The sequence below is a fragment of the Ambystoma mexicanum genome, chromosome 11 (assembly GCF_040938575.1).
Source record: "Ambystoma mexicanum isolate Mex_15411 chromosome 11, UKY_AmexF1_1, whole genome shotgun sequence".
Taxonomy (NCBI): Eukaryota; Metazoa; Chordata; class Amphibia; order Caudata; family Ambystomatidae; genus Ambystoma; species Ambystoma mexicanum.
The window spans coordinates 539,885,254-539,898,808 of record NC_090934.1 but is presented as its reverse complement, the minus strand read 5'-3'; the positions used below and the strand labels follow the sequence as shown (position 1 = coordinate 539,898,808).

The window sequence follows — 13,555 nt, the reverse complement described above, 5'->3', positions numbered from 1 at the left end:
AATGACACATAAAAGGTTCAATGCAAGGTCCGTTTTGGTTCTTGGAACTATACATGTTATTCACATGCGGATAAGTATTTCAATAACTTTCAAAAAATAGAAAAAGTAATTTGACTAAACTCAGAACATGTGACTAGTTCCTTGCATGTACTGTCGTGAACGAAAAGAAAACATGGATGCAATTTGATGACTACTAGCAAATAGATATAAATTAAAAAATTGGACGCAAAATGATTATGGTACATGGACTTACCTTGACGAACAAACAGTTAGATGCAGGGATCAGAGTAGTTTCTTGTCGTAGAACAGGGAGCAGTTCACAGGTTGCAAACTGACGAGTTTGCTCAAAGTGGTCACGGAAGTTCACAGAGACGAAGAGCAGATAACCAGCACCTTCACGGGTTGACTAGCAAAGCGCAAAGAAGTTCTCATTAGAAATATGAAGTGGGTTATAAAGAATTCGAAACAGGGGTGTGTTTGTGAATGAATGACGTGTATATGTCGTGGCATTATGCGGTCTGCAGGGGGCCGTCCAGCGTGAGGGGGGATGCTTGGCAGGAGACACGGGGTCTGGAGGTAGACCTGGGAACAACAACCCATGCTCTATAGACCACTTTGAAGTGTACATGGTCTTTGGCACCTCTTGGCCTTTATCGCTCCCTGACAGCTCCACTTGCCAGCACAAGTACCCCGGTGCGAACTGCCTTTGATAGGGCGGGGGGGTGGATCGGGGCGGTGGTCGTGCAGACAAGACACAGGAAGACTCGTGAATGGAGACACACTTATGTGGATTGCAGGGGGCCGTCCAGCGTGAGGGGGGATGCTTGGCAGGAGACACGGGGTCTGGAGGTAGACATGGGAACAACAACCCATGCTCTATAGACCACTTTGAAGTGTACATGGTCTTTGGCACCTCTTGGCCTTTATCGCTCCCTGACAGCTCCACTTGCTAGCACAAGTACCCCGGTGCGAACTGCCTTTGATAGGGCGGGGGGGGGTGGATCGGGGCGGTGGTCGTGCAGACAAGACCCGTTTGCCGCAGGGCCTCACCAAGGAGAGGCCATCTAACTGAATGTAAGAGGATGGCTGCAGGATCTACTACATGGAATGCAGGGGGGTGAGTTTATAAATACCTCACCCTCCCAGGAGAATATACACTAGATTCATTTAAAAAATCAAAACAACCATTGTTAAAATATATGTTGGGCTTTATTTTAGATTTTAATTAAACATAAATAATAAACATTACACATTGTAAAGTTGAGGTTGCAGCACATCGAGGGAAAATCCGCGGTATTGTCCACTGTCACTGGGGAAATGTTGTCTAATGGCAAGTACCGCACAGGCAGGTATTACTCTCCGAACGCGGTGTCCGAGCCTCCCGTGAAGCCACCAAGTGAAGCAACGATAGGCCACCAGCCTGTACCACCTGTGAAAAAAAAGATGAAAACTGTATTAAACTGACCAAACTTTCTTATCAATGTCGATTCAGGTAACACATGTCATTTTTCTTAGAAAAAAATTATATCTAGAAAATGCACTATATGGAACAAATTTACATGCGTTCGAATGATATGTAAATGTAATTTTATATGTGGGAGACGACCATGAAATAGTGGTGGCATCACTGACATCACAAACAGAGTATACTTACTCGTTACTCGGATTACGCGGACGAACAGTGCCGCGAAGTTCGTGCATAAGCACCATCATCATCCTCAACACGGTCCGTGAGAGGCAGGCTTCCCTGAACTCTGGCAGCTCGGTGATGCATTGCGGACTTTGCTCGCCTTCCTGCAGACTTTGCTCGCTTTCCGAAATGTAGGCCAAGCACCCGGAATTTTCACGGCAGCAGCAGTTCTCCTCCTCAGTTGGCATTAGCTCGCACCGATTGCACGTGCACCAGGTGGAGACGCCGTCCATGCGACATGGTCCAGGCTCTTCATCCGTTGACTGGTCCTCCCAACTGCCGTCCGAATCCCCATCGTTTTCGCGTGCTTGACTTTCCAGTAGTTCTTCCTCGGTGTACTCGGGCTCGTACATATACGGCATTATTGTGGCCATTGTGCGGTAAAGATAGTAAAATAATTTACAGAGATGGTACAGGTGTTCACACGGGCTACAAGCGGCGAAGGTAGCTGACCAGAGCACTGAAACGAGTCACAGAATACTCAAAGTAACACAGAGAGAGGAATGGAATCGAAAATCTGCTGCTGTGTGTTGTGAAACGGTCTGTTTATACTTATTGGGGAAAGAGGCGTCCTGCCATTTCCATGGCAACACGTCAATAGCTGAGGCGCAGCGATTGTTGACACGAGACGTGCTTGAAATGGGCAGTACGCGTCTGCTGATGTCAGGCTCAGGGGCGGGGGATTTGATTTAGTGCCGCAAAGGCAGGTGAGCCAGGTCGATGCGGCGGAATGATAGGATTATCACAAAATGGAGGCTGATTTCGAGTGCGATAATGGGCGAAAAGTCGGGTAAGGTCCATAGGAAAGTTTCCTACGATCTACCGATTTATGCTTACAAACACATGGCCGACCCGTAGGGACAATAAAAAAAAAGTCCCGGAACTATCCTTTAAATACCCAGAAACTGCGAGCACTGGTTCTGTTCCCATTAGACTGTTTTGCGGCATCGTCTCCTGTTCTCTAGAAGTAATTGAACACCACCAGTGCTAAGAAGTGGCCATGAGACATCATGTGTGCATACTATACAAACATTGAAATAAAAAAAATGTAGACACCAAGATATCGCAGTGCGTTGAGTTCCAATGCACAACTTGACCGTCACCAGTTCAAATCTTGAATAGACTGGCACATCCCTACTAAGTTGATGAAAATTGTTGTGCGATAATATTGTGCTATCTACATGGCATGCATGAAAGTAGATTAGTACACTCTCTGGGGGAGCCAGCCAATCATGAGGCTCTGAACGTGGGCTGAATTCACTGATCCAAGCCTGCGTCCCGAGCTGCCTAATGGCTGTTTGCCCCACGAGTCAGCTCCCCCCGCCACCTCCCTTCGCTTATTTTCAAATTCCTCCCATCTCCACTTACCTGATTGCAGCGGTGCCGCCGCAGCTGCTGCGGTTGTTCCATTGGGGCCTCCATAGAAATGGAAGAGGGGTTCCAAGCGCAGCCAGCCTTCCTGCTGCATGGCGGCCATGTTGGTCAATTATTTTAATTCAGCGTCCCATTCACTGAATTGAAATGCTTTCCACTTTGCCCCTTCACTGCCCGTGGAACGGGTGCTAATAGTGTTAAGCCCCTGTTCCACAGGCTGTACCAGCTAGGCTCGTCCATTTAACTCGGGCTCAGAGCCACTACCACCTGGTATAGCCTGTCGAATGGATGATTAAGGCTGAAATATAGCTTGTGTGGCGCGTGAATGGCACGTTAGAGTGGCAGGGATACTACCGGAATACTGACTTCCTTACAGACACTGCATCCTTAAGTCGCGAGTGCAGGTTGTGTTCTGTGCCATATATAAATGCTCAAGATTAATGTTTATTACAGTATCCGAATGTATGCAAAGTTAATTATGTCGCCTTTAGCACTTGTTTATTGTGCATTCGCCTACTGCAGTGTATCTGAAATAAATCTACAGGGGACTGAAGCACATAATTTAACAGTGAAAACAGCCTTGCCGGCGCATGCCTGAAATTGCAATGAATTCAAATCAGAAATGTAGTGTGTGAATATTTATAGATTTCATGCATTGAGGGACAGTGTTGTATCACAATTGCGTCACTGTTAACTGATAGAAGGAAGCCCTGGGCTCACAATGACGGGTGAAGCCACGAATTAAGACTCCTTCCATGGTCTTATATTTACAACAGCGTCTATTTATGTCTGAACAGAGAAACAGTAACATTGTCAGTGAATAAAGCAAAATGTGGTCAAGTCAATGTATTCTCATTTATATCGTACATATATGTCTACTCTGTGAAGAAGCTTTAGATGGAGAGATATCGGACGTGGAAATCCCTTTGAAAAACAGCTTTGTAAACCAGGCCCACTTGGGCTGGTGCGAAACACAATAAAAGAGCAAATGCGAAGGTTTGCAACCATAATTCAACTCCTGCCTTGCTCATTAAATCGCACGTTTCGCGTCTTGACATGGCGGCTCTTGAAAATAATCTCCGTCCATTCGGCCTTTGTTTTATGTTGTTCCTGCACGCTACTGTTTCATGCTGACGGATTGGGTCATTCGCATGCATGCCTCCACCCAAATTATGGTTGCTTTAGGAAGTATAAATGGCAATTTTTTTGTTGCTTTGGCATGAGCAATACATTTTTTTTGTGTAAGCAGTGTTTTTTTTTACTGAATTTCAAGGGTTTTTGTAAGATGATTGTAACCTTACCTGAAACTAAGTTTCTACGTGAAATGCTTTTCAGTAAATGTCTCTAGTTTTTTTTTTATATTTAACAATACGTTTGCACTTTTTTGTGTGAAATACACTAACGCACCCACAGTGCCACTGAGCCTACATAGCGTGCAGTCATGCCCAGGGGGGCATTTGTTCCAGTTATAACCTTTGGCAAAGTCATGGGCTCCTCCATGGCACCCATTCATCCCTTTGCTTAGGGCATCTACTAGCCGGCCTTCGTGTCCATTGGGCATGGCCCGCAGCCATTCCCTGTAGACCCAGTGCCCACATATATGCAACCGTGTTACCCTCGATGACCTCATCGACAGCTGGAACTTGATGATCGTCGCAATCTGTCCTAATTAAAATTCCGCTTCCATGAGCATCCTTTGGGAATTGGGATATTCATCTTCTCCTCCTGCTGCTTCCATTTTCAGTTTTACAGCCGAGAGAGAAGAAATGCAGCTTTGACCAATAGAAAGGCTTGCAGCTGAACAGTTATGCTGTGCTGCTGGTGCAGCAGCGGGCAACCATGGCAAGGACCAGTTATCTGTGTATTTTCTTTTGCTGCTTTTATTGCACCCATGCCACTGGCTTGCTGCTTCCTAGCCTTTCGTCATCGAGATGAAAGCAACATGCAGGCCAGCACATCATTATTTTAGGTGTTGCTGGCAACATAGCGTAGTGGGTTAACAATGCCAAACCACTCAATAAAGGTTAATAGTATTACCTGGAAATTAGCACCTGCTTTTCTTTTAACGCACATCTGTAATTCGTGTCTTGTAGTTTTCGGACAGTTTACCCTTAAGTGAAGAGGAGTGCAAGCTTCACCATAGATCAGTCTTTGGCACTCTTCATTCCCATCGCCCCCTACTCCTGTGTGAAGGAACAGTAACCTTACTCTATTAACCTTCTAAAAGGAACGAAGTAATGAAGCATAGGGTCCCTCATACTCCATTCCGGCTCCAGAGTACTCCTCATGACCTCACACATGGCATCGCCTTTTTCCATCACTGAAAGCACGATAGAGCCTTTCACCACTGCAGAAAGCCAGGGAATCCCATCTCAGTGTTACTATGCAGCTTGCTAGGTCGAACCCATGGAGAAGAGTGCTTGTTCTTTCATTGAGAGATCCTTGTGATAGGCAGCACTCTCAATCCATTGTTTAGGCCTTCCTACTGCCAGACCGTTTCTGTCAAAGAGACTACGGATGGGGCAAAAAGAGACACTAGCAAAGTTTGACTGTCCCCTATTTGTTGTTTTTGAATCTTTTTTTATTCGTTATCAAACATCCTCCAAATCAATGGTCGAAATTATCATCATTCCGACATAATCAAAGTTACATAACAACAACCAAATTAGCTAAAAGTGATTGGCAGCTTGTCATAATTGTCCAGGTGTACATATCAAGACACATTATATGTAGGCATCTCCCAGCAGCATTTAATGATTACTTTCATTATTACAATCAATTCCATTGCTTGTATCAGGGTGGCCGCTTCCATCATTGTCAATACCAGTTCACCTTTTGCAAAGATACAGATAGTAGTTGCAGCCTTCACATCAAACATTTCAATGTTTTCAAGGAGGTCTGTCATCCGAGGGGCAAAACAACACTTGTATAAGGGTGTTCCAAGCCCCCATATTATCTGTGGTCTCACTGAATCCCCTCTTTAGAGCTCTGTACCACTCTGCAGTTTCGGCTGTGGGCTGCCTCTTCAGATCCTCACCATACCACAAACAGTGGGCCAGCCTTCTATTTCCATGACATGACTAGCCTATGCTTAGCCAATTTGCAGGCCAGGTCCACTAACCTCACCACATGTTTATCCTTTTTCTGTCTAGAATCTATACTTATCAGGCATACATCAGGGATCCATTGGAACCTGGTCACACCAGCCTTCTCCATTGCCTGACTGATGAAACCCAAAAATCTTGAATTACTGGGTACCCCCAAAACATATGTAGAATGTCCATCAAATCAGTTCCACACCATGGGCAATTAGGAGATGCCTGCTTTTTAAATCTCGCCAGTGCCAAATACGTCTTATGTAGAACATTTAACTGCACTAATCTGTGTCTGGCATTCCTTGGGACCTGGTTCACATATATCAAGTCACTGTCCCATTACTCATCATCTATAGTCCGGTCCAGGTCCATTTCCCATGCTTTATCCAGAGCGTCTTGTCACACATGCATTCAACAACCTGGACACTCGCTTCCAGCCGTCTTCCAGTCCATACATCAATGCAAGCGTTTCATCTTTCTTTGGCTCCTCAGGTAATTCCAGCCACTTCTCTTTATTAGAGATTTTCATCAAACTCGTGAACAATAAAAATTGTCTCGGTGTTGCCCGTATTCTTCCATTACCTCAGAGAATCCCATTAATAGACCATTTCTGAAAACATCTCCCCAAGTGGCGAGTCCCAAATCTTCCCACAACCTCAAATTCTTAAGGTCAGCTCTATCCCTGCTGATGTTCGCTGACAGCGGAATATCTAGAGAATATGGCTCCCATATCTTAAGCAGCCTCAACATCCTAGCCCATATCTTCCTGCCAAGCAATAGCAGAGAATGTGTGCATGGCAGACAGCTGTCTGTTATCCATAGAGCCTCTCTCAACAAAACTGTACTGATAGCTGCCTGCATCAGATCCGTGTCTAACGACGTTTCATCTGACAGCCACCAAGTCAGGCACTGCATTCGGGCTGCCAAGTAGTATAATTCAAACCAATGGAGCTGCACACCACCTCTCTCCTACCTCATACCCAAAGTCATCAATGCAATTGTGCACTTCCTGGGGCCCCAGAGAAACCCTTTAATCATAGAGTACAATGTTTAAAGAAGACTCTAGGAACCTCAAATGGTACTAGTAACATCAAATGGTACGTTAACAAAATAATATAATAAATGAGGCAAGACAAACCATCTTAACCAATGCCACTTGGCCCATCACTGACAGTGGTAGCTTCCTTCAGAAACCAATAGACTTTGCTACACCATCAAATGCCTTGGCTGTATTTTGCATGTATTCTCAATATCATTACTTATATTGATTCCCAAGTACCGAAAGGAATCAGTGACCCATCCAATAGCCATCACAGGTAATACTTCCAATCTTTTCATATCCAAAGCAGCCAGTGGAAAAACACATGCTTTATCCCCACTTACCGAGATACCCCTAGGTTTAGCAAAATTATCTAATACCTCTATGATAAGCTGTAAATTATATTCGGGTTCCTGCAAGTATAAAAGCATATCATCTACATATAAAGAAATAAGATGTCTTGTTCCATCCACAATGATTCCGACCATATCAAATTCTGTCCTCAAGTACAGCGCCAGCGGTTGCAGCACCAAAATAAACAACATACAACATTGGTGACAGTGGGCAGCCATGTCTAGTCCCTTTTCGCACCTCATATGTTATATGAGTGCTCCCAATATTTATTTTGTGGTATGACCTATGTAACTAGGGGATTGTTCTAAAAGATGTTTATAAGGATGCTTGTGTGTTGTGCACCTGCTGCAGAGATATGGGTTGTAACCTGCAAGACTTGTAAGACAGCTCATGATGTTAATTCACCTCCTGCAGAACTCTGGAAGCACCTGTAAGAGACATGTTCTGTTGCCAGTGAAATAACCAATGGGGTGTGCGCACCTGATGCACAGAGTTGTGTCTATCCTGTAAGACACAGGCTCCAGAGCCAGCAAAATAGCCAATAGGGTATATGCATCTATTGCAGAGACCCGTGTCTGGACTGTAAAGCACAGGTTTTGGTGCCAGTGAAAAACCCATTCTGTTATAGGCACCTGGTGCCGAGATCCATGTCTAACCTGAAGGCTCAGGGTGTTTACGTTGGGGAACCAAACATTCACAGTTGGAGACCCTGAATTCAACCTCTCTGACAGACCCTACAGCATTTGATTCAGCCCCACAGAGCAGGTTTTGTGCAGGCCACGACCCTCCCAATTATCAAATGACTAGTAGGTCCCAGTCACCATGAATTATTGTGTGCCGTCGAATGATGACCGAAATTACAGTGCAGGGGCAGACAGTTAATAAATGTTGGCAATTGTGCTGGACTGTATTTTCCCACATTCAATAACAAGACTGAATTGCAAGCAGTACATGTTTGCCAGAGTCTCATGAAAAAGGTGGATTACCAATATTCTGTGCTGACACATGAACCCGCATTCCTGTCCACCAGCAATGGGTCAGGCCTGCTCGGCCAGATAGAAAAGATGACCAGCCCTCTCCTCCCTGAAAGAGAGAGAAAAAGAGATCAATAGGAAGAAGGACAAAGAGGGAGAGAAAGTAATGTGGTCACTGGAACACACAGGATATTACATCACTTTCAGCAGTAAAACAAGACCTGGCTACATTCCAAAATGAAAAACCCGGGGATCCACATCAACGTAATGCCCCACGTATGCAATTCCCCACAGATACGGTCTGCCCACATAGAAAATAAAGCAGAAAAACGTTATGCTGAGTGATGATTGACATAGCTGCGTGATGACTGAAGCAAAATTTGGACGGGTCTTCCCCCACACCGTCATGTAATTGGCCACTAATAGTCTTCTTGTAGCCAACCACATGGAGGCGCTGGGACGGCTGGAAAACCCAGAGTAGCGTGAAAACCCTGAGGCTCCGGGTGAAACCCACATGTTAGGCAGGTATGAGGGAAACGTCTATTGGCTGATCAAGTTAAATAAATCAGCAGATAAAGAATGAGACGTTACAATGAACCCCTTTAAAAAAAAAATGGCTCGTTATTACCCTCCCTCCCATGACTGAGTGTTTGAGGCTTGGTAATTTGAATAGTGAGGCAGCGCATAGAGTCAACACCAGTTTTAATGGAGGTGGGGGTACCCAAATCGGATCCCAAGTCCTCCTTTCGACCCATAATAACCTTCATGGTCTGATCCAAGAATACAGCACACGAGCAACACTGGAATTACACTGTCGATGGTCTTCTAGGGAGCGGGAAACAAAAGCATGCTGTAAGAGTGATCCAAATGAGCAACATCGCACTTCCACGTGGTGTTTATTTCCTGAATAAAGCCTTGCTTCCTTTACCTCGTGGCCCCCATCGCCTGTGTGACAGGGGCCACCAACCCTCTCTCAATGGGCTCGAGTTGGGAAAGTTTGTGCATGTTGAAGTACACAGTAAAAAAATAAATTAACGGTTAAAAAATAAATAAATCACAGTACAGCATTGCGCTGCTGTTTGAAGTCTTCAAATTGAAGACCTAGTCAATAGCAAACGGCCCTCACTGTGAGCACCGTTTACCAAAGTAATTTAATAAAATACATTTCACTATCCTCGTGATTGTTCCTTGAGGCATCTGTGAATATCCCTTTTTAAGCGACATGTGTGTATTTATCATTGGTAAGGAGTCTTCTTTTGTGCCCATCATAGCAGTCTCCCCCCCCCCCCACGCCCTCTCCAGTTTTTAATTCACCATAATATTTAGAACCAGGAACAGCAATGGGAGAACTGTTTGTTAGAACGCACTGTTCACTGAACTCGGCGATAATTCATTAGCCCGGGACACACTTGACATTGGACAGGGTGGTTACATGGTCCAGCAAAGCACACTTGGGCTTATCGGCTTTAATTAGGTGCACAAGCTGTTCAGCATCACAGAAGCCGCCTTGTCTTTCTGGGCTTTCAGATGTTTTCTTTGCTGTGGCTTGGAACACCAATCTGTTTCTTCTCTTTTCTTTTGAGGTGCTTTTGTTTGGAGGTAAGGCAACTGTCTGCTCCTTCATTATAGCAATCAACCAAATGTGAATTATCTGGCTCTGACACATCACTTAAATTAACAAACTAAAGCTGCTTATCCTATGAAGGCGTCATAAAAACATCAGCTATAATGGCTATTTAAAAATAATATGCGCTTTGTATTTCTGGAGTTAAAGATGAGGATGATGCTGATGATGATGATTTAGCATTTAAATAGCGACGAACCCTCGGGCATCTGAGCGCTGCTTATTATTACCCACGCTGTGTGGTGGAAAGATAGGTGCAGAAAGGTGAGGAAGGAAGGCTCCAAAGGTTGCTTCCGCTTAAAGAACTGAACTAGAGTCCCACTATCTTTGGGGCTTGTTTTGATATTGCCAATTCCAGTGCCTAAGGGATCTAGACCACTTAACCCCAAACATGCAATCACACTTGAGGTGTTCCCAAATCCCAGCATCCTTCCAGGCATCTAAGAATGTTTGCAATGGCAGCGTTCATTATTGCCATGAAAAGGACCATGCAAGGACCAAAGAAATTGGAATTGCTCTTTATGTTCTGCTTTCTCCCCACAGAGAGTCAGCTACTTCCCGGGTACAACTACACTACTGAATGCAACCTTCCTGGCAACTTCATGTGCGGCAATGGGCGGTGTATCCCCGGTTCCCGGCAGTGCGATGGGCAGCCCGACTGTTTTGATGGGAGTGATGAGAAGAAATGCCGTAAGTCTCATGTAGGCTGTAGAATTATTTGTTATGTGAATTTTGTAAGGCATGCATATAGGGAGGTTACCTGTGTGGGAGGGTGATTGTAAGAAATGTTATGATATAAGTCATTTATAACGCGTCTGTACACATGTGTTTCTAGGTGCTACAAGACAAGGGAAGGAAGACAGAGGGAGGACAAGACAAATGATTTGGCCTTGTGTCTTTCAGACCATGCAAGTGCAAGCACGAGAAGTGCAAGGGGAAAGTGCAAGGGAGAGGGTAAGGGAAAACAGGGCAGCAATGCTCTGAGTAAGTGCAGCCAGAGCAGCGCAGCACTGGGTAGTGAAAGTAGAAGAAGGGACTGTAGGGTTACAGTACAGCCGCTAAGTGCGTGGTAGACCCAGAGGCATTGCAAGGGTGACTGATCAAGAAAGAGCCTGGTACCAAGTGAGACTCTGAGGGTAGCCAAGCAACCAGTCGGTACAGCAGACAGGTAGGTCAGCAGGGGAGGGAGAGAGAGAAAGCAGAGTAGAAGAGGAAAGTTTTAAGCTGCTTCCGGAACTTCAGGTGATCCGGCTCACGTTTGAGAGGGGCAGGGAGGCCATTCCTGAGGGGCGCACCCACAGAAGAGAGAGATCTACCCCCCACTCTCTGCCTGGAGAAGCATCTAACCCTTAGACAGTTGGAGGTAGCTGAGTGAAGGGCTCGAGAAGGAAGGTATTTTGGAAGGGAGCGTTAGATGTAGTGCGGGCCCCGGCCCCAGAAAACCTTGTAGACAATGTAAAGGGTCTTAAACTTGATCCTTGAAACACTGGGAGCCATTGGGGAGATTTCAGGGCTGGAGAGATACGGTCCCTAGGCTTGAGACCAAAGATAAGACTTGGAGTCCTGTTCTGGATAGTTACAGAGGGCGGAGATTAGAGGAAGGCTGATTGTGAAAGCGGCTGTTGCAGTATTCCAGCCTAAAGAGAGCCAGGGCTCTGGAGACAGTGAGCTTCTGGGGGAAAGTGAGAAAGGGAAGAGTCCCTTTGAGGAGGTGCAGCTGGTAGTGGCACTGCTTGGTGGTGTCTGAGATGTGAGCAGAGAAAGAGAGAGTGGAGTCGAAGATGACACCAAGGCTTTTTGCCTCGCAGGAAGTCAAAGGAAGAGGGCCCAAGGCAGGGGGCCAGAGCGAGAAAGGGAAAGCAGGGGCAGGGTACCCAATGAGAAGGATCTCAGTCTTACAGTCATTAAGGCAGAGATCGTTGGAGGCACACCAATCCTGAATCATAGATAGACAGTTGGCAATGTGTGAGAGAGGAGTGGAGAGGAGGCTGAGGGGAGCCTGAAGGAAAGCCGAGTATCATCTGCAAAACTCTGAAAGTTAGAAAAGGTGCAGATCAGGTGAGCCAAAGGGGCCAAGTAAAGGTTGAAAAACCATGGTGAGAGGATAAGAGCCCTGGGAAACGCCACAGGTAGAGAGAGAGGTGGCAGAGAGAAAGGGACCATGTTGAACCTGGGAGGGGCGTTCCTAGGGGAAGGAGGTAAGCTACTCCAGGGCCTGATCCGTGATGCCCAGGTTCTCACAGATTCGATTGATTAGGATGGCGTGGTTGACCATGTCGAAAGCAGAGGAAAGATCATGCAGGATGAGGACAGAGGAATGCTGAAATCAAGCTAAGAGAGCAAATCTTCACGGGTGTTTGGGAGAGCAGTTTCTGTGACTATGGCAGCTCTGAAGCCAAACTGATGGTCATGGAGACAACCAACAGATTCAGTGTGGAGAGTAAGCTGGGAGATGGCCAGCATTTCCAAGAGTTTGCCCAGGAAAGGAGTGATGGAGATTGGGTGATAGTTTGTCGCGCAGGTAGGATCGGCAGACGGCTTCTTGAGGAGGGGATGCTCAATGGAGTGCTGAAGGGGAGAGGGAAAAGTTCCAGTGGTGAACAAGTGATTACAGAAATCGGCCAATGTATACCTACAAATAAAAGTTTATTGATTTGCAACGCACACAAAAATGCCTACATGAACAAACATGCTATTTCGAATAACCATAGACTTTGCCTATCTCTTCAAGTTCAAGAACAAAATTGTGTGTATTAGCTGAGTTAGCACAATAAAAGGAATCATGTATCCACAGAGCTGGACCTTAATCCTGCCCCCTGTTGGTGCCTGTGGAAGGCCTACCTGCTGCTTCCTCTTTGCCCACTGATTCTAGGCACTCCTTTGTTGGTATTAATTATAGCAGAGGATCTTGTTTAGATGACTGCAATGAACCACACCCATGGAGTGGCGTTTGGTCTCCCTTTGGCTAAAAGCCCTGCACCACCCTGCTCCGACTGCAGGGCTTCATCCTCTGCACAGTTGTACACCTTCGACCAGTTAAGTTCCCACCTCACAGTTCACATTATGGCCACCTTCGTAGTATATTACACCATGCCCTGTAATTGCAATTATATTCAGAAGAAATCGTTAAGCAGTTAAACAATATGTATTCAACCAACCTACCCTTTTCATGCGTTTCACACACTTTTAATTGACACATTTTAAAAACAAATTGCGCTCTGTGCAAGTTTCATTGTGGGTTGTCCATTCAATTCTTCCTACTTTGCTGTTTGGAATTTCAGCTGGTAAACTTTGCAGATATAATCTCATGAGGTTAAATGCACACCTTTCCTGTGAGTAGAAAGAGTAAAGCAACTGGCTAGCTGGAACCAAAATGAATCCAACAATCTTAAAGAATTGAGTTGG

At 45.5% G+C, this 13,555-nt stretch overlaps 1 protein-coding gene across 3 annotated transcripts in view; it reads left to right on the top strand.

Moving 5' to 3' along the window:
- Positions 1-13,555, top strand: part of LDLRAD3 (low density lipoprotein receptor class A domain containing 3) — a 942,778-nt gene that overhangs the window by 363,543 nt on the left and 565,680 nt on the right. For all 3 annotated transcript variants that reach the window (XM_069623357.1, XM_069623356.1, XM_069623355.1), the window contains exon 2: positions 10,694-10,840. In XM_069623357.1, coding sequence (XP_069479458.1) covers positions 10,694-10,840 — 147 coding nt within the window. The remainder of the gene's footprint in view (positions 1-10,693; positions 10,841-13,555) is intronic.